A 22,512-nucleotide genomic window follows, 5' to 3' on the forward strand; every position below is an offset into this window, starting at 1 on the left:
GAATACAGTCTGTGATCTTTAATGAACCGCATTTATCCTGCCTTCTAGCTACGTGCTGTGCTCGTAACCATTTCTTTTTCTCGATTTCAACTATGACGTACTTAACACCCGTTTGTTCCCTGATACACTCTGCCCTTTTCTTGAACCTTAGGGTTACACATATCATTTTGCTTTCCATTTCTCGCTGCGTTGTCCTCAGCTTAAGATCCCGGTGATACCCGACATATATGCACGACAAGATAACTGCGAAAAGTTGGCTTCTAGTGCCACTCTGCAACATGTAATATGGTACTGTGGATTGATAACGAACAATTCTGGTTGAACAGTCTCTAGCGATCGCCTCAGAGCGCGCTAGGAGACTGTAATACATGGCTCTGCCCTCGAGATCAAGGGCTGCCTAACGCGCCGAGGAAGCCGCAATGAATACTACAGCTTGGGGGGAACTTTTAGCCCTCTCCACATACTCGCTACTCGCTTCAAAAGAGTTTCACTGAGTGACGAGCAGTCTGTGCAGTATGCAAAGAGGCAGATTTTCTTTTTTTGTTGGTACTTACCAGCACTTCCTTGAATATGAAAGTGGTCAAAAAGAGAAAAAAAAATGCTTACTGTGACAAGGAAGCACAATGACATAATGTCATCTGTGCAATCATATGTTTTCCTTCATGCCTGCGCTGCACTAGCTTTCCAAGACGTTTCAATAATAACAAGTCTTAATCGTAAAACTACTTAACGTAACTTTCAACAGTGGGACATTCTCTCTTTCTATGTCCGTGGGACAACAGGTGACAAGTGACAATGTTTATTCACACAAATGTGGCAGCGATGCCTCTTGATTCTTCCATCTCTTGGTCTGGGGGCGCCTGGGAAGATAGGCTATGCTGGTGCTCGCTCACCTTGCACCTGGGTGAAAGATAGGGGCACTTACTTGTTTTATGTAAATGAATCAATAACGTAGAAACATCAACGCATACATACATACATACATACATACATACATACATACATACATACATACATACATACATACATACATACATACATACATACATACATACATACATACATACATACATACATACATACATACATACATACATACATACATACATACATACATACATACATACATACATACATACATACATACATACTTACGAGATAGATCTCCGGGCATCTTGTCAGCTGAAAATGCTAAAGTGAAAAGGAAGCATTTATATCCCGAGTACGAAGAAAATGTAATGATTGTGCCACAACGGCAATTCAGTTGATGCGATAGGAAGAAATCCGAATGCTACACGAATGAAGGCAGATGTAACGTATCACGTAGCGCAAAAAATGTGCCACACATTGTCCTGCGTCAAAATGTATTGTGCTACGTGATCAGTTATGCATTACTAACTTGCCCAACTTCATACTCTTCAAGGCTGGTAGCTCTCTCTTATAGCGCGTGACCCGGCGTGACTCAACAAAAAGGCCGGAGAATGGAAAGAGCAGCCGCCGAGGCGAATGAAGCGACCTGCATGTTGTATGCTGATTTAACACGAACTTTGCCGTGAGAAGAGAACAAGTACAAAGGTATGAGTCGGTCGCTTTCTAAACGTGGAAACAACGCATGACCTGTCAAAGTACGCAGTATCTGCTGGAGCCACACAGCTCTCCCCCTGACCCCTCCATGCACCTTGTTTCGCGACGGAGAGTGCCAATGCGAGCTACGATCATTGGCAGCCCTCGCGCACATGCAGTCGCACATAGATCAAAGACGCGCGGGGTGCCGTCATCGATTTCTTTGGCCTCATGGAGACGGCATAAGTGCGCTTAGAGTACGCGTATCCCTATAGTTATAGCAATAAAATAAGCCAGATTCTAAAACAAAACTCCCGGGGTCTGTCATGCATTCACCTAATGTCGGCTCATTTTTCTGGCCAGTCAATATACCGATCCTGTCTCGGTCTCCCTTCGATGGATTCAGGCACCTAACGTGCTTCTGCACTGCTGCCAAGATCAAGGCACCTCAGTCCATTTTACGCTACCTCTGTGATCGTCGCTCGTGCTCGTCACCAGACAGACAAAAAGACACAGACAGATGGACGGTGGTTGCATAGACGGACGCATAGATGGACGCATGCAATGATGGACGGACACACGCACGGACGGACAGATGCGTGCACGGACGCAGGGATGGGCAGACGCTTCGCCCCACTCATCATCATTCACTCCGTGGATATGCTGTAATATTTTTCTTGAAGTTGCAGCCGCCCAGATTCAGTGTTCTATAGGTTGGAAAAATGCCTGTAGTCGGGTATCAGGAGCATTACATATACACAAACACACACTCAAGCGGTGCTGACCTCCGTTGAAATCTTCGCTAAGGACCTCATTCTTTAAAACAAGGCATGCTTTCAGATCTCGTTGCGACAAAATACCACAATAATTTGACATTTGAAAATAAATACAAACACAGTTTTACACCATAAAGTCCTGTGACGGAGCAAGTTCGCTAGGAGTGTTAGCATATTTATCCGATCTTTAACTCCGTATTTTGCGCGGACAGATTTATTTAAGTTTTCCTTTTTTCCGAGAACTGTAACAGAATGGAATAACTTGCCTTCTGATTTGCTCCAAACCATCGATCTTCATGAACCCAATGTTTAATTCTGTGAATCTTGACCCCTCCTCCCAATATCGCTTGATTTTTTTTGTTTTGATGTTTCTCTTCTACTCGCTCTTCTCTTACACAGATGTATTTAAGTCAAGCTGTGTCACTCATGTACTGATCTTGTGGTTGTGTTTGTGCCCCTCCTGCTTGGGCCTTTTTGGCCTGCAGTATTCCAAAAATAAATAAAATAATAAATGAAATATTGCAACAGAATAGATGAAGCGTAAAGTGAGTGGGTAGGAAACTCGGTGAAGAAGGGAATACTTCTTTGTTCAATGGTGGAGGCCCAGGGTAACTTCTATCTTAGCAGGGGGGGGGGGGGAGGAGAAGGTGAAGGTTGTACTTAGTGCGATTTCTACGATATAGGGAAGAGAGCGCAGAAATTATGGAAAGCAAGCAGCAGATAGCATTATCCACACCAATTTTATCGACGTTGAAAGGCTGTCATCGCTCACCGCGGGTCGTCGCTGCGCAGCGTCTCCAGTACGGTGTTCTGCTGCTGGTCGGGGTGGAGCATCCTGACGAACTGTTTCCGGAAGTTGTCGTTGAACCAGGCGTACAGCAGCGGGTCGTAGCACGTCGAGCTCATGGCAGCCGCGTGCGCGGCCAGGAACAGCACGTCGCCCATGGGCCAGCCCAGCGACGCGGAGTGGAAGTCGGCCAGCAGGTTGCACGCGTTCAGCGGCAGCCAAGCGAGCGCGAACGCCAGCACCATCGCGAGCAACATCAGCTGCGTGCGGTGCGCGCTGCGGCGACGGCGTCCGCGCAGGCGCTGCCCGACGCGCACGTAGCAGCCTCCCACCACGCCCAGCGGCAGCACGAACTGGGCGGCGGTGGTGAGCGCGCCGAAGAGCTGACGTCCCCTCAGCGAGGGCCACACTTCTTCGCAGTAGGCGGTGCGCCCGTGGCGCACCAGGCGGACGAAAGCGGCGTAAGGCAGCGTGAGCAGCGCGCTGGCCACCCACAGGGCGACGCACAGTATGCCGCACGATCCGGGCCGCAGCAGCCGCGGTCGCAGGGGGTGGACGACGGCGCGGAACCGATGCACCGCGATGGCCGTCAGCGTCAGCGAGGAGACGTAGACGCTGACGCTCTGCGCGTACGGTACCAGATGGCACAGCGCGGCGCCGAACGGCCACCGGCCCAGGAACAGGTAGAGTGGCGTGAAGGGCACCGCCAGCGCGCACAACAGTATGTCCGAGAGCGCAAGGTTGGCCACCAGAAGATTGGTAACGGTGCGCATGGTGTGTCGGCGCAGCACGGCGACGCACACCAGGGCGTTACCCGAGACGCCCAGTGCGAACACCACCGCGTACAGGAGGCCAAAGAGAGCGGCTGCTGCGCCGCTGCGACCACCGCCATAGCTCGACGTGTCGTTGATCTGCAAAAAAAAAAAAAAAAACAAGACAGTTTTACTGCACGGGCGAAGCAATGAATGCGATAGCAACAAGTCGGAATGTTATGCGAACGAAGGATTGCAGTTTATTGTCAGTAGCAACCTGTGTGACCCGGCTATAAGGTACGTGCTCCACACGTAAAAAGCATGACAGACACGCAAATGCAATCAACCGACTAGTACAGGCGCTCAACAAGACGCTTGTGATCGGGAACTCGTACTGCCGAAGTGACGCAGCCCCTATCCCCATGGGCCTTTCGCGTGACGGAAGACGACCCACGCATTTGCCTTCTTATTTAGCCGCAATCAGAGGCCGTCCCCGCACAATTATTTCTTTCGCACATAAAACATACCAGGCACTGGGCGATTCTGTATATTCGGGCTTTTAACGGAACCTCACGGCGACACCAACGGCGCGTGGAGGGTCCAAATAATGGCCCCCACCCTAATAAGTACGCCAATGTGCTTTCACCGAGTTGAACAATGTCTCGAACAATGTCTCATCGTGCATGCTTATCACGCACCATGATGACGTTAAAGAATTACTATTATTACGATTTTACGCGGGTGCAACAGCAAGCCGCAGACAGTTTGCTGTTACTTGGATGCCTTTTGGTGATTCGTTTCCTTGATGGTTGAAATCAAAGAAACAACTTTTTCTAACGTTGAAGAAATCAATATTTAGCATATGCATATTATGAACCAACATGGTGACAAGCCTTCTACAATGTAGATAACTATTCGAAGGCATCAACACTGAGTTTCCTGTTTTGTTATGTCAAGCGCAAATGACGCCTAACAGATGATGACCAGGCCTAGTTAAGTGCGCTTTGAATTGCTACAGGAATGTTGTGTAACTGTAAGTCACTTCAAAATTATATTCACCCTTCATCTTTCTCACTTGTAAAAACCCGTGGTACTCTATGGCTTCATCAACTTCAATAATTCCTGTAGAACTTGTAATACCGTAATCATATCAATGTCACCAAAAATAAGTGAACGCATAAACATAAAAAATAATAAAAGTTGCATTGCACTGACACCTTTTAGAAAAGGAGTATTGACGAAAATGCCAAACTAAACAAGGCAGTCTCGCAAGGGTATCTGCGATCAAATGCAAGATGAGCTGAATAAACTGCTGTCATAAGTCAAAAAACAAGCTCTCCTTCCATTGGCATCAGGCTCTGGGCATCACGGCTGGTTCCCGTATAGCTCTGATAGATCTTCCACTGCTTGAACTGTCAAAATTACTCTTTATTGAGATTTTCATTCATTGTCACTTTGTCTTGGTTTCATTGTTCCACCAGTCGTTCCACATCTCTCTCGGCTACACCTCTAGCATATCTCATAAGCAGGGGAAACATTTTTCCGGGGGTGGGGTGGGGGGAGTTCATCATACCTTTGACACATGTTGTATCATGCGCATGTTTGTGCACATACTTGTACGTGTGCGTATTTTTTATAGACATGTTACATTGAAAAAAATGTGTTCATTTCTCCACCCACCTCAGTACAGGCGAGTGGTCACAAGAAAGAAATGATTTAGAGGTACCTCGAAGCGTTTTACAGTCTATATGAAAAGGGTCATACCAATGCAGGTGGTAAGTTACGTAAAAGACGGGCAGGTTGTTCACGAAAGAAAAAAAAAGGTAACACCATTTCGTTTAACCATAGTGTTCCACATGGTGTTCCTTGCGATAGAAATGAAATGAATAAAGCGCTAGGAACGAGCGTGTAGACGTCTGGGCGGGCATATACCTTTTTCCGGACGCTCTCAAGCACTGCCATTTTACACTGACAACGTCAAAGTTTTGTATTTGTATCAGGTAAATAAACAGTGCTACACTGAACTTTTAAGAATGACAACGCTTGCTACATTCAATGTTTTGTGACCATGATCATTTCATATTAGACCATATAAAATGAGCAAAACAATTGCTTATCAGAAGGCGTTGCCAATGACTCAAAAATGAAATCGTACGCACGATGGATCTGGCCTTCGTAGTGGCCGGCCTGATGGCTTCATAAAGTGGAGCCAGAAAGCGTGCAACCACAAAGCACATGCTGTAATTTGCTCTCCGATGTAGGATTGAATCCATCTTTATAGCTATAAAGAGAATCACATATTCTATACCATCTAGAGCACCTTTCTAAAATGTAACATGAATCAATTGATTGATTGATTGATTTGTGGGGTTTAACGTCCCAAAACCACCATTTGATTATGAGAGACGCCGGAGTGGAGGACTCCGGAAATTTCGACCACCTGGGGTTCTTTAACGTGCACCCAAATCTGAGTACACGGGCCTACAACATTTCCGCCTCCATCGAAAATGCAGCCACCACAGCCAGGATTTTATCCCGCGACCTGCGGGTCAGCAGCCGAGTACCTTAGCCACTAGACCACCGTGGCGGGGTAAGATGAAGCAACTAGACCCCGCACAGGAGGTCCTGCTTCAGGCTATCCAGAGGGCCCGTGAACGTACGGAATGGTATGGTCTCTGTTCCGGCATGGGGCTATAGCTAGTGGATGGGTGGGGGCCTACCTAATTGGCCCGCTGCCTCGGCTCTCAAGACAACAGTAAAGTTGTTCATGTTGAGCAACGAAAAGTGGCCACTGGTGGGACTCACCAATAAGCAGAAGTGGTTGCATTTACAGGCAGCGAGTAGTAGGCGGCCAGAAATGCGGCCAGCATGACCAGTGCGAAGTAGAGGATGATGCAGAGGAACAAGTCGCAGTAACCTGGCTCAAGGCAGCCGTTGGGCATGTTCTTCGAGCTGGCCATGTTGCCCGTCGACGGCCGCTGTCCGTTACTCTATAACATCGTGCATTCTAGCCAATTTGTTTGCCGGTGGTGCTGTCCATCGACCATGCGGGCTGATTGATACCCACTACGGTAGACTGACGCATGAAATATGTGTGCTGAATTGCACCATTCCTCTTGAGTATGTGCTCTTGGAATGTGCAGTTGTATTTTACAGCGAAAGCTGTTATGAGATCAGAACACGGGTCACGCGCAACACCATAGTTGTCCGCCGCCGCCACCGCCAGTGTCCGTAACAAGTATTGAACAAAAAAATTAGTAAACAAAATAACAATAATAATTCACATAAAAACAGCGCCAATAACGAGAGACTAGAAAAAGAAGGAGACAGACAGTCTAGTCTCTCGTTATTGGCGCTGTTTTTTATGTGAATCATGTCGTACCAACTCGCCCAAGCAACCACGTTAACAATAATAACACACTGATGATTTGAATCCGGGTCCGCAGTGTGCCAGCTCAGTGTTATACCACTGAGTCAATGCCAGTGCTTTGAACTTGTTTCTGAACTGGCCTTAGGCAGGCTTAATGCCGGGAAGGAAATCACGTTAATATGAGTAATAAAGCGTTTTAGAACATCAAAGGAACAGCCAGGCCTCACACAATGTAAATTACGTTACGAGTGGTTCGTCCAGTGCTCCAACTCATTAGAAAACTTGTTCTTGATCACCTATTGACTGTGGCGCATACTCACTTCAAGCATATTTCTTCATCGTCGTCAGCCACTCAATAAAAATGCACAAAATTCCTAGCAAGTGTGTAGCGGATACCACGCTTTTCTGAAGGATGACAGTGAACGCTGGCCTACGACACAAAAGTTATGATTATTTCTGGCATAGTGTGTACTCAGCAACTGTGCTTGTAGCAGTTACCCGAAGTGTGTTTAGAAATAGCTCTGAGAGGCCGCTCTTCTCACTATCGCTGTGACTGTGCTGCGTGACTATGGCGTTTTTATTTAAATCACAGCTGTAGTAACAGGAAGAACAAATTGTTGAGAGGGAACATAATTTACTGGCGTATTTTGTCAGACTCCGACACAAATGCAATGATGGTGTTTTGGGTGGACTAATACAGTATATAATTACATGTAAGCTATCAAGACCACCACAGGATGAATCTAACTGGAATGTAAAGTTAAGCACTCGTATATTCTTCATGTGAGTATTTTGTGATAGTAATAATGGAAAGAACCAGTAACAAAATATTCAATGGTTGAAACACACTATTGAGGTTATGGGGTAATCAGGGTGAACAGTAGAAGTGCCTCAGGCAGGCTGGCCGACGTTTCTATAGGAGGAGATATCTTTCTCAAAGGCGCTTTGTCATCCTTGGCGTGTTAGTTCTAAAGAGGTTAGTAATGACGTCGTCTCCTGGTGGTGGGACGTGTCCCTGTTGATAATCGCCGTCTGAAAAAAAAAAAAACCTATGAAGCAGAGGAGTGCAGTCCTCGCTCCATTTTGAATAACTACCACCCAGCTTGAAATGAATCAAGAACTGCATTCCCCTGCTTTATAGTTTTTTTAGACGGCAATTTACAACAGGGACAAGTGCAACCACCAGGAGATGACGTCACTACTAACCCCTTTAGAACTAACGCACCAAAGATGACACAAGGCCTTTGAGAAAGATAGGCCTGTTGTGAATCGCACAGGCCTCGCGAGCGCCACGGTGCGTACGGAACACACAGAGGCGGCGATTGCTCTTGCACTGATCACAGCACCGATGGGTGCGGTCGTGATCAGCGACTCGCAAACTGCCGTCCCCGGCTTTGCGCGCGGTCGCATCTCGTGTCTGGTGGCCCGGATGCTACAGTCAAGTAATGGCAACTAGGACGGTGGCGAGCTTCGCGGGGCGATGGCCTCGGCGTCGTCGTCCTCGTATCTCAAAGCTGAAAGTGTGAATGTCTTCCTTCTGTGGACACCGGCTCACACCTGTGTCGCGCTCGCGGATGACCAGGCGACCCACGCCGCTGCTCCAGGTCTCACTCACCGAGGCCGCGGCCGATTCGGTGGCCACCTTCACCTCCGAAAGCGGGGTGATGGCACTATCCACACAACAACAACAACAACAACAACAACAACAACAACAACAACAACAACAACAACAACAACAACAACAACAACAACAACAACAACAACGGTCGTGGGGTGATCGCCTGACCACATTCGACGACATTACACAACATTACAGACTAAACAGACGCCAATACCCACCACCACACAAATTGAACAAAAAACAGGTCGCAACTCTGAGGTTATTACAAATAAATATGTACCTATATCCTACGCCTGTGTTATCCTCACCTATGCCCGACGGACGCGTGTAAAGCGTGCGGGGAAAGGACCACACTGCGGCACACGCTTTGGGAGTGTGCTGAAAAAGTTGAGGTCACTGCCGCCGCTCCCTTTGCGACGCATGTTAGGCAGGGACGAACTCCGAGGCCAACTGCTTCTGCACCCACCGCGGCTGCGGTCACTGTTGCCGATCGGCGGCGTCAGCTGCGCTGCCGCTGGGAGGCGGCGCTCACAAGCGACGAGCTGGCCGACCAGCTTTGGGCCGTCCGGCAAGTTGAAGATGCCGCCCGGGTGCAAGGACTTCGAGCGGTCATCTGAGGCACCGCCATCATATTCGACGGAGAGTAAGAAGGGACAGGGGTTAATCCCCTCTTCCACCTCGCCCGGTAAAACTGCCGGACTTTAAATAAAGTCCATTCATTCATTAATTCATTCATTCATTCATTCATTCATTCATTCATTCATTCATTCATTCATTCATTCATTCATTCGTTCATTCATTCATTCATTCAGATATGGAGTCTGAATGAATGAATGAATGAATGAATGAACAATAGCGTAGTCTAAATATTGCGACTTCAACTGCTCGCGTTTCACAAATTTTAATATTTTATATGACGGTTGACAATAAAAGAAAAAAAGTGCACATGCACGAGTCCTATAATTCATATGGCAAGACAATGGACGATTAGATAGATCGGCAATGAATACCGAAGAGGGTGGTAAATGCAGTCGAGGCTAACAGGCAGTTGAGCGGGGTGATGAAGTTCGCAGGAAGAAAACAAAATCAGCTATCGAGAGACAAACTCAACTGTAAATCACCGGGAGAGTTCTCGTCCTGTAGTAGATATAGAACACTGTAATGGTACAGAAACAGATTGGTGGCAAATGAAGGTAAAGATACAGATCGGTCGCAGTGCCGGTGGCTTATTTCCCGCTATGATCAGGCGCATGTTTTAAGGCTTGTGTACTACATTGTAGGGGTCGTTCGAACGCTAAATTAGGTTTCAATGTACGGGCAGTGATAAGCGGAGGGATCGATATTCCATTAGCCGGGAAGATGGTATATTAGCAGGACACCCCGCCGTGCTTCACGAGATCCTCGACAGGAAGGTAATCATTCCTTTGTGTTACAAAGTAACAATTAGTTGCTGTCGTCGCTACTGTATATCGAATGCATTTGTGTTTCATAGGCACTCCACGTGGCCTACCATTCTCGTACATCTCTTTAACGGACGTCGAGACCTTGGAATGCATCCGCGCCACCATCTTAAAATGAATGTTCTTCGAGAAATTTTCAGCCAACACCGATGCACGGCACATATCACCAGTGTTGCCAGCCTGTTATAGGTGCTGCTCAAAGAGCTGTGAGCTACAAGTGGTAGCTACAAGTGGTAGCTACAAGCGGTACACAAGTGGTAGCAGTCGCTTTGCGACCAATGGAACCATTTGTAGCCCGTAGCTTTGCGAATAAATAGGTCCCTTGACTGGTGATAGTAGTGGGTGTGTACGAGCCTTTATGGAGACAAGGCTTCACGAGTTAGACTCCCCACGCATTAGAGATTGCTATATCGTGTCGGGAAGCTATTCCGCTTGAAGCTCCCCTGCATCGTACGTCGGCGTCTCGCGTTGCTGCACCGCGACATCGTTTTCGTGCGTCACGGGGATGTAGGCTGGCTCCGCTCTGCCGCCTTCGTTGCCGTTAACGCAACAAAGGATCGTCAGCATCTGTCCTTCGAGAATCTTCCACACGACCTTTCTCGGCATTCACGTTTTCTGGACGAATGGCTGCAAGGATTTCGCCGCAGTGACCGTTCTGCAACCACGATTGCTATCCTGAAGGCCATTGGCTTGCATGTAAGGGGAGATGAAGGATGGCTTGCCGGTTCCGCTTCGTGCCTTTCATTAGTCGGACCTCTCACTTCATCGTTTAATGCACATGGATGTGCGTGCGCATGTTTTTTTAAACACGAAATTGTTTTATTCCGTGGTTCATAAAGATTTCAGTGACGTATTTTCGTCACGGAAATGACGTAGAAGAAATACAAACTGTCAAAAGACAAAAAGTTCTGTTGGGGAACTCACCACATCTCGGTTTGGGACAAGATTCCGGGCACGCTATTTACTGCGCCCCGGTCTTTCATCTATGACCGCAAGGGTTTCTTTAAGCTATAATCATGAACGTTAGTCGTCGGAACGGCGATGTATTAATAAGCGTCAATGTCAACGCATCCACGTTAAAAGCTGCTAAAAATGCCAAACACCAGTAGATATTGTGCACGCTTACTTATGTTAGTGCGCATTAAACATTCAACTACTCCAGCAGGGATACGTTTTGCTTTCGTGTTATACCGAATCTTATGACGGAGGAATGATGCCGTGTTTTTTGAAAAGATAGCAGCCATCAAGGGCCCGTGACGTTGCATTCTAAGATCTGTTTGCTTCTCATCTTTAGCCTACCCATGAAGCAGTGGCGTAGACAGGGAGTGCGCACCAGACCCGTGCCCCCACCTTCCACCACCACCGACATTTTCACTGCCATGAGATAGAGACCACAAAATGACTGTTTACCGCACTTACCCACATCCGATCAAGAGCGTGCCGCTCCTCCTCCTCCGCGCGCTTCCACTTACTGCCCTGAAAGCCGGCACTAATGGCAGATCTTTGTGAGAATAACGTCATTGCTTCATCTTCTGCTCCGATTGTCTTTCAGACTCGACCGATGAAAAGGAAGGGGCGGGGCTCTAGTGATACTTTTTCCAGTTTGACACAACCTTCTTTGCGGCGCTGGAGTATAAGTAGGGCCTGATCAGCTCTTCGCGTCACAAATTTATTCACCCACTCCACAGTATACTGACGTGTACCTCTTCAGTTTTTGAGTACACTGTTATTCCATACGTAACGGTTGCGTTTTCAATAAACTGAGCCTTCTACACGCACACGTATTGGGCTATGTTGTTGAAGGCGCCTGTGCTGTGACCTCTTGGAGAACCATTGCGACAGCGTGGTTGGTTAATCGCGGCTTCTAGTATGTTCATTTCAATGAACTGTTGTGATTAAGTGTTTGGAGCACACACGCTCCGAATATTGTTGGTGAATAAATGGGACCCTACAGTGAAGTGCGTCCAGACTGTAACAAGGACACCGGGGCATGAGAGCGTCACTGGGAACTTGCATGCAGATGAGGTAGCTCGAGGATTTACCAACCACCAAGCCGCCCCAGATTCTGCAGTAGAGGACCCTATTGCCCTAGACCCTTGCTACGCAACAATCCTTAAATATTGTACGGAAAAAATACAGATCTATGCTCCTGCACACGGCAAGCTCAGCGTTGCGGAAGCGACCGTGCTACGAAGGCTACAAACGAACACTTACATGAATCTGCACACTCTCCACCTGGTCTGCTCCACGGCGCACAGAGACATCTTTCCCGAGCCCCACCGACACTTTTTTCATATCACCTGGGAGTGTGCAGAGCACGGGGAAGAGCACGACACAAATGGCACATGGGACGAATAGGAGGCGCTGCCGTCTAGCTCGGCCCTAGAAGATAAGCCAGGACTGATCCGAAGAGCTGGCTAGTACAAGTGGGGCCTTGGAATAAGGGCACCACCCAGCCCGGCAGACTGTGATATTCACCCTTATGTTACCTACGGGGCCCTGAGGTTCTGGCCAGTCTGGTCTTTGTACATATTAAAGTTGTTCTCTTCCTCTTCTAGAGTCTTGTCTATATGTCTATGATGCATGTTTCGCGCTGGGTTTTTATTGTCACGGTGAATCAGGGCGGCAAAACGCACAGTACTTTGACAGACGCTTGGTATTACCAAGTGTTCGTTAGTTTTGAGTTGGATCGAGTTAAGCGATGGTCGAGGAGCAAACTTATGCGCCGTGAGAAATGCCCGCTCAGCTAGCACACGGAAAGAGAGAAAGAAAACGAACGATCCTGCAGATGTGATGAGAAGCGTGGAAACCTGGGCAAGTTGGTAGGACATAATTGAATAGACTAACAGCGCAACTTAAAAGTAGTTTCAGTGTAACTACGGAAGCGAAGAAACAAGGACATTCAGTTAGATCCTGCAGAGGCGATTAAAGTTACCATGACCATATTTGGAAAGGCTGTAGGACTGTATGCGCAAGCCATAACGATGACAACAATGTAACGAAAGAACTATTATAAAGTACGCGAATAAAAAAGAACACCATTAATGAATGAACAGAATGCTCACTGAGTTATCACAAGTAGCTAAACAAGCATATAAAAAAACCACACTGAAGTTAAGGGTTTTACTTTTACTTAGTGACGTCACCTACAGACACAAGCGCAGCAGTCAAAGCTAAATTTGAAAAGAGAGATATTAGGCTTGTTTCTCATTCATGAGAACACCATGTCAACCTCTAAGATGCGAATGAAAACCGAACTTCAGAGAAATGAGCAGCTTTGCCGGTCGAAGTATACATGCAGTTCCACCGTTCCTTTGTGTTTCTCAGCAGACGTATTTTGAGCGTACGTTACCTATGGCTCTACAAGAATGCGCGAGAAAGGCCGTGGCACTGACCGTGATACGGTGACACTCAAGTGAACTGCTCCAGCAACAATGCAACCTGATGCCGCACAAACAAGAAAAAAATTACCAGGAAAACAATGTCAACAACGCCTCTAACGTTAAGCGTGGAAGAAAATCGCATGACAACGAACCTAATTACAGACACAGGTGTTCCTGCTCCAGGCTCGCGGTCATTGCCACAGACGCAGTTCTGCGTTTAGTCACAGCCATTCCACGCTAAGGAAAGGTCGTGTGTTGTGCTAATTGGCATTAAAAAGAAAGCACCAGCTTTAACGGTGGTCGGACGAACATCGAGAAGATGATCTAAGAAACAAGTAGGGAAAAAAATCTGCCGATCAAACCATTCTGATGCACTGTGGTCACCTATACGCTACAGTGTTGGGCGCGTTGGGAACCAATAGGTATACTGTATTTAGGAGTGATTTAAGACGCTCCAAAACGCATTCATTAACCATCTTTGAGTGCATAATTTCGTCGTAGACGTACGCAACAACTGCTTTGTGTTTTAGTTGGCTTCCCACAAGAACAAGACATGCACGAGGTTACTTAAAGTAATCAAGCACCATTTTTCACGTGGCCAGGACAGCGGAGTGGTTGGCAAGACAGTTGCTGCGTGTGCTTCTTTATATATATCGATCTGACTCCTAGAGTCTCTGCTGATGCAGGACCTGTCACACTGCCTTTAACACTGCCCAACAGCTCAGCAATCCAACTATTATCCACCCCCCTTCTCTTTCCAGTGCTGACAGCCTTTCTTTCACTGCTGTCAAATGACTGCTAAGATATATAGTCTATTGTGTGCGACGTGCGATGTTGTCCGGCAACCATCACAGCCATTTCACACGAATATATGGTACCTGTGTGCTAATCGAGGTGTGTATCTTTCTAATACTGTGCATGGAGACATCCGAAATTCTAGAATAAAAGCAGTGCCCCTCCCCCCTTTACCCGTACGGGATGCTTGTGGTCAGACCTTACACTATGTGTCAGTGAATGATTGCTAATATTTTTTTTTCTTCGTAAAGACACGCAACTGTTCTTCGGCTAGCTCACATTTGTTAATTAATTGAAATACAGTAATTAAGAGACAAATGACTGGTACATCTGTCAAAATAAGAAAAACAGTTCTGGCCGCAGGCGGAGACTAACGAACAATCTATATACGTGTGACTTCATTACAGTGCAGCAAGAAGAGAACTTATTTGGCACAAACGATATGGAGAAATGAAAGAAGAGGTGCGAAGATGGCGTCAAGCTAACAACTGTTTAGAAAAGTTTTACTGAAGTTTTTTTTTTGCAGTGACCCTCGATAATATTTCCTCGCTCCACATCGATGACGCGTCCCTCCATTAATACTCATTTACGTCGTTCATTTCTCCGTTGTTGCGGAAGCATGTCCACGGGATGAACAGACTCCCAAAACCGAACATATTAGCGCTAAGCAAAAGCGTTCGTGCCCCGTCTAACTGAACGTGCGAAAGCGCACCCCACGAATTACCGCCGTCTAAAGGAGCAAGGGGGGCCTTTCGCAGTCATTTTTTTTCCCTGGCGCAGTTAGTAAGACAAGCGGAAAACGAGTGCTTACGTTCTGTGCGTCCATGCAGGAGCCGTTTCGGGTGCGTCTAACGAGCGTCGCAGCCAGCGGTCACGGCACGCGCCCTCGAGCGCGGCAGCCTCCTCCGGCGGCGCCGCTTGGCTGCGGCGCGCTGCACGACGACCGCGTTCCAATGCCGTACTTGCGACGTCGTACCCCAAGGCGAAACGCCCGAGCTCGCAGCGTTGAACTCCCGCCAGAATAGACGCTTAAAAGAAAGTACTCGATAGACGCACAGGATAGACGCAGGATAGAACGCACAAGATAGACGCTTAAAAGAAAGTACTCGATAGACCCACAGGATAGACGCAGGATAGAAAGCACAGGATAGACGCTTAAATGAAAGTACTCGATAGACGCACAGGATAGACGCAGGATAGAACGCACAGGATAGACGCTTAAAAGAAAGCACTCGTAGATGGACCTTTTCACGGAAGGCTTCCCGGCCGCCGCCATAATCCTTTCTCGGATGCGCTCGATTGGCGTGACCCTTCACAAATGCACTGCCGAGGCTGTGACGTCAACATTTGTACTCCCACGCGCAGCCCAGGATGACGGCGTCTTCATTGCCTAAGTAGTAACTGAAGGTAGTAAGTAGCAATTTTGCTGGCAAGACACTGACTGCTTGCATTTGCTGCCTCAGGGAACAAGTAACGCGAAGTGAGTTCGCTGCCTTGAGAAGGTCAACCGAAGAAGTGAAAACGTGCGGTATTGTCTGTGCATGTGACTATCCAGATAAATGCATTCCACGATGACATCCTTAGATAACAATGCATACGTAAAAGTATGAACTTTAAACGAGAACATGCACGCGTACGGCAAGGCACCGAATATCATGTCAAGCCGTGTACGCGGCACAAAACCAAACAATAATCCCATATGCTACACACTCTCTGTATTTATGTATATATTGTCTGAACTATTACGCAGAATGATTTAAAGAAGACGGTTTTCCACGAGGAGGAAAACCTGGCACATATTATTTTGAGAAGACTGAAGCAGCCACAATTGATGTTTTTGTTAGTGCGGTTTAGTGAAATAGTCATAATTAAATATATACCCTGATAAATACTCACATAATTACGGGATTGTTATTTAGATGTGTGTGGGCATGCTGAAATGACATCTAACTGCGCTATTTTGAACGATGCACTACGCTATTTCGAACGATGATTGAGGAAGCCCGCGAAATATAAAAAAAATAATAACACGTGACTACGCTCCCACCCGACACTAGAGTTACTGGATATGCTAAAGGTAGCATATACAGTAACCCTACCCGCAACAGAAAAGCAGCGCCCCCAAGTAAGCTTACTGCTAGCATCCGACTTGCCTGTTCGTTGCTATAGCGACAGCGTTGTGCATATTGGAAAGGGTACAGATTGGGGGCCGATAACACATATTTCAATTTTGCAGTGATTTGTTCCGCTTGATTGCGCACCACTGACATTACCCTTGTCTCGTGGCCCATTGTTTTCATTGACAACGTGGCTGGATCGCAAAACGATTACGACCTGATTTCGTAGGATCAAAGCAACGCTATTCTCGCCAGGCTAGATAGTGGCAGCTGGATGGGGCAGTAAGCTTTTTTTTCCTTTCTGCAAACTTTCATTGATAATGGCTAACCCAGTGAGCATGTTCGTGGGTGCTGGTTCCTAATAGAGTAGCAGTCTAATTGCGTGTCATTATTTGTACCTCGCGTGGCTTTTTATTAAGCGGGTAAAACAAGTATGCAGTTAGTACGTTGTTGAAAATAGCGCAGTCAAATGTCATTTTAACACGCCTGCACATTCCTCATTGACGTTTTGATAATAAGGGTAGAATGTGTCGTGTTACAATTATAATATTGCCACCAGCACGTAGTGGGTCGACAGCAAGAGCGGCTCTCAAGCTGGAGAAAAAAGAAGATCGCGTGCCTTCATCTCTGCTCGAGAGCCAGCCACGACTGACGCATCGTACTAGAGCTAGCTACCCGGTCGTTCAATAAATCCCCCAGTACTTGTGACTCATCGTGACAAACTGGTGGAAGGTGCTGGGTAGTCTCACGGATGCTGCAGACCCCCCCAGGAAGCCGTAATACGAGTCCAGTGCCACTCAATACTCCCGTGCATCGGACCAGCCGCCGAATCAGGGCATTGCCTCCGGAAGTCAACGATACTGCTCCCATCACGCCAACAAACATGACCAGCACTTCGGTACAAACCTTGCCAACCGGCACGGGAAGCACGTAGTCGAACCGCTATACGTTGGAAAGCCCACGGGCACCGACGACGTTCCATGGTACGGAGCACGAAGACGTTTAGGACTGGATGGCGGACTTCGAGCGCGTAGCCAACTTGAATCAGTGGGACGACGCGGCGAAACTGGGTCGTGTCTACTTCTATCTCGAAGACGGGGCTCGCACGTGGTATCAAAATCGAGAGGAGCAGCTGACGACGTGGCCCGAAGTCTTTCGTAGACTTCTGCAGACATATGCCAGCGCTGACCGCCAAGAAAGAGCTGAACGAGCTATTCTTGCCCGCGTCCAGTCACCAAACGAAACTGTGACCGCGTACGTCGAAGACATGACGCGTCTCTTCCGACGGGCAGATTCAAGAATGACGGAGGACAAGAAGTTGCGTCACTTGATGCGCGGTGTCAAGGACCAGCCTTTCGCCGGCCTCGTGCGAAGCCCTCCGAAGACGGTCGCGGAGTTCTTGTCTGAAGCCGTGACAATGGAAAAAATGCTACAGCAGCGATCAAACCAATACGACAGGCAAGTCAGAGGCATGTCCTCTGCTGACATTTTCGCCGCCGCTGGGACCAGCAATGACTCCTTACGTGAACTCATCCGTAATATCGTACGTGAAGAGTTGCAAAAGGCTGGTGTAACACCTCATCCTACGGTTAGCTCTATTGCAACTGTGATGAAGGATGAGCTGCACCAGGCCCTCCGGGACACTTTGCCTCCTGATACAGCTGCGTCAACTCCTGCTGAATACCACCGTGGGACAACCTACGCGGAAGCCTTGAAGCGCCCTGCTGCATCGCCGTCATTGTTCGTTCATCCTGTCCCTGCAGTTTCACTTGATTCAGCGCAGCACATACCATACTACGAAGGCACGTACACGCCACGGCCCCTGCCCTTTGTCCGTGGTGCTTCTGTCGCCCATCGTTCGGTGCAACCGGTCCAGTACATCGACGATCGCCACTCGTCTCCTCGGAAGTCTGATGTCTGGCGCACACCCGATCATCGGCCTCTATGCTTTCACTGCGGAGAAGCTGATCACTTGTACCGCCAGTGCCCTTATCGCCGTCTTGGGCTTCGCGGCTTCTCTGCATACGCGCCGCCACCCCGTTACGGTCAGAGACCACGCGACATCCAAAACTACCTCTCCCAGCAGCATGCACCACCGTCTGCCGGGCGCCAGTCGCGCTCGCCATCACCGAGGCGATTTTCATCAACGCCCCAGCGGTATTCTACCGCACGATCTCCCAGCCCCCGCCGGGAAAACTAGCCGAAGCGACCTCTGGGGGCGGGGTCGCTGAACGTCGAAGCGCTGAAGACCTCCTATTGACGCAGAACCGTACAGAAACTGGTCCGACATCACATACTGCTGCAAAAGATGGCCGACTTTCACTCGACATAGCAGTGACAATTGATGGTTGTGCAGTTAATGCGTTAGTGGACACCGGCGCAGACTATTCCATACTGAGCGGGAAACTGACAACGCAGCTGAAGAAAGTAATCACGCCGTGGCATAACTCACAGATTCGGACAGCTGGGGGCCATGTCGTTACTCCACTGGGCGCCTGCACAACTAGAGTACAGATTCAAGGGTACACATTCGTAGCAAGCTGCCTTGTTCTACGTGAATGCTCCCGTGACGTCATTCTGGGAGTTGATTTTCTACAGGAAAATGGAGCTATCATTGATCTGCAAGAGCGCCGCGTCACGTTCTCAGCCCAGCGAGCAATCAACGTGCAGGATGACGGAATGCGTGTCGACGTACTCCGTATTTCTGAACAGAGCGTGACGCTTCCTCCCCGAGCCAGTGTTCTAGTCGACGTAACTTGCTGTGGTTTGAGCGATGGCGATGTGGTGGCCGAGACAAATTTAGAGCACCTCCTGCAGCAAGGCATATGTGTAGCGAGAAGTGTAATACACGTTCGTGACGGCCGATCTGAATTGCTCGTTACCAACTTTAGCAACGAGCATCGACACCTTTTCCGTGGCACTTCGATAGCGTTTGCCCACGAAGTAGCAAACGTAACCAACTGTCTCACGTCAGAAGTAGTGGATAACGCAGACACATCAATGAGCAACATTGACATCAATCCTGATCTGTCCACCGATAACCAGACTGCGCTGCGAGCGCTCTTGTTCGAGTACAGGTCTTGCTTCGCAAGTTGTTCAAAGGTCCGCCAGACGTCCATCACTCAACACAGGATCATCACGTACGAGGACGCACGCCCATTACACCAGCACCCCTACCGCGTGTCGGCTAAAGAACGTGAAGCGATACGTACGCAAGTTCGCGAGATGCTTGACGATGGCGTTATCGAACCATCCAACAGCCCGTGGTCATCTCCAGTCGTGCTTGTCAAAAAGAAGGACGGGTCGCTACACTTCTGCGTCGATTACCGAAAGCTTAACAACGTGACCAAAAAGGATGTGTACCCGCTACCGCGTATCGACGATTCGCTAGATAGACTTCGTCGTGCCCATTATTTCACTTCTCTCGATCTCAGAAGCGGGTACTGGCAAATCGAGGTAGATCAGCGAGACAGCGAAAAGACAGCCTTCGTGACACCAGACGGCCTATACCAATTTCGAGTACTCCCTTTCGGCTTGTGTTCAGCGCCGGCAACTTTCCAGCGAATGATGGACACTGTCCTCACAGGGCTGAAGTGGCAGACTTGTCTTATCTACCTTGATGATGTGGTGGTCTTCTCTACCACGTTCGAGCAGCACCTTCACCGCCTGCGCAGCGTGCTGGAGGCTATCCGATCGGCGGACCTCACACTAAAACCACAGAAGTGCCACTTCGGCTATAAAGAACTAAAATTTCTTGGACATGTAGTTAGCGCCGAAGGAATCCGTCCCGATCCGGACAAGCTTGCCGCTGTTGCCGAATTACCAGCTCCTGTCAATAAGAAAGCCGTCCGGCGCTTCCTTGGTTTGTGCGCCTACTATCGCCGATTCATTCATGGCTTTTCACAGATAGCAGAACCTCTGACTCGTCTCACAAGGGACGACACGCCGTTTGTCTGGGAAAACGAGCAACAAGCAGCTTTTGATGAGCTGGGACAGCGCATGCAATCAGCGCCCGTTCTCGCTCATTTCGACGATGATGCTGACACGGAGGTCCATACCGACGCTAGTAACATTGGGCTCGGTGCAGTGCTCGTTCAGCGTCAAGAGGACATCGAAAGAGTGATAGCCTACGCCAGCCGCTCTCTATCCCGTGCCGAGGCGAATTATTCCACCACGGAGAAAGAGTGCCTCGCAGTCGTGTGGGCAATCACCAAGTTCCGCCCATACCTCTATGGTCGTCCCTTCAAGATAGTGACGGACCACCACGCCCTCTGCTGGTTGGCAAGCCTGCGCGACCCTTCAGGACGGCTAGCACGGTGGAGCTTGCGGCTGCAGGAATTTGACGTCACCATCGTCCATAAGTCCGGCCGTAAGCATGAAGACGCTGACACACTGTCACGCGCACCCCTTCTTGTCGTCAGTCAGGAAGCAGAGGAAGACGAAGGCTTCCTGGGCGCCATTAGCTCATCAGACTTGAGTAAACGGCAGCGGGATGACGCAGAGATTCGTTCGATCATCGATCATTTAGAGGGCCAGGACACAATCATACCACGTCATTTATTCCGCTCGTTGCCATCGTTCTGCCTTCGAGATGGTGTGCTGTACAAAAAGAACGCTCGTTTGAACAACCGAGCCTACCTCCTGGTGGTTCCTCGAGACATGCGAGACGACGTCCACTTCGCTTGCCATGACGAACCCACATCCGGTCATCTGGGCTACTCACGGACACTTGCCAGAGTGAGTGAGAGGTACTATTGGCCAGGACTTTCGGCAAGCGTCAAGAAGTACGTCAAGAGCTGTCGGGAATGTCAGCGTCGTAAGCAACCATCTGTTAAGCCAGCTGGTTTGCTTCAGCCCATTGAAGCTCCTTGCACGCCATTCGACCAAGTCGGCATGGATATTCTCGGGCCATTTTCCCCGTCTGCGGACAGCAACAAATGGGTGATCGTCGCGACCGACTATTTGACACGCTACGCTGAAACCCAAGCGATCCCACGAGCCACGGCTTCTGAGGTAGCACAATTTTTCATGCGCCACATCGTGTTACGACACGGTGCTCCTTCCAGTGTAATAACGGACAGAGGGACGGCATTCACGGCGCAGCTTATGGACGAAGTTTTCAAACTGAGCAACACCAGACACCGAAGGACAACTGCGTACCACCCGCAAACCAACGGACTTACCGAGCGACTGAATAAGACCCTCGCAGACATGATCTCAATGTACATCGACGTACAGCACAAAACATGGGACCGGATCTTACCTTACGTGACCTTCGCGTATAATACCGCCGTGCAAGAGACCACGCGATTCACGCCATTTCGGCTTCTCTACGGCCGCGAAGTGCAGACCATGCTAGACTCCATGCTACCGTGTCAAGACGAAGACAAGTTGGCAACTGACGCCGAAGAATTCGCAGAGCGTGCTGAGGAAGCCCGGCAGCTCGCGCGACTGCACATCGGCCAGCAACAGCAGGCAGACGCACGACGCTATAATACCCGCCACAGAGAAGTGTTTTACAGCCCCGGAGATCAAGTTTGGGTGTGGACGCCCGTCCGCCGCCGTGGCCTTAGTGAAAAGTTGCTGAGCCGGTACTTTGGCCCATATAAAGTGTTACGCCGCGTCAGTGACGTGAACTACGAAGTGGTTCCGGACTCAACACCCCATGCACGGAGTAGGACAGGGCTGAGGCCGGACGTCGTTCATGTGTTGCGCATGAAACCATTTATTGCGCTTTGCTCGTAACTTTTCCTTTACCGTACAGCATCCCTTGTGTTTTTTTGTTTATTTGTGTGAACTTCCTTTCTCGTTCATTGACGTTTCTTATTTTGGAATGCTCTTCAATCTTTACTTTCACTTTATCCGAATTTCCAATTTCTTTTTCACGT

General features: G+C 48.8%; 1 protein-coding gene across 5 annotated transcripts in view; it reads right to left on the reverse strand.

Moving 5' to 3' along the window:
* Positions 1-783: 783 nt before the first annotated feature.
* LOC119165421 (prolactin-releasing peptide receptor) overlaps positions 784-22,512 on the reverse strand; it is a 42,469-nt gene continuing 20,740 nt past the window's right edge. For 3 of the 5 annotated variants that reach the window (XM_075871808.1, XM_075871807.1, XM_075871805.1), the window contains 2 exons: positions 3,112-4,037; positions 784-900 (listed from right to left, as the gene is read on the reverse strand). In XM_075871808.1, the coding sequence (XP_075727923.1) occupies positions 804-900; positions 3,112-3,899 (885 nt within the window). In that variant the 5' untranslated portion in view covers positions 3,900-4,037 and the 3' untranslated portion in view covers positions 784-803. Of the gene's footprint in view, positions 901-3,111; positions 4,038-9,177; positions 9,432-15,318; positions 15,516-22,512 lie in introns of those variants that run through there. The other 2 variants (XM_075871806.1, XM_075871809.1) reach the window with 2 other exon arrangements.

This window comes from Rhipicephalus microplus, chromosome 8 (assembly GCF_043290135.1).
Source record: "Rhipicephalus microplus isolate Deutch F79 chromosome 8, USDA_Rmic, whole genome shotgun sequence".
Lineage (NCBI taxonomy): Eukaryota > Metazoa > Arthropoda > Arachnida > Ixodida > Ixodidae > Rhipicephalus > Rhipicephalus microplus.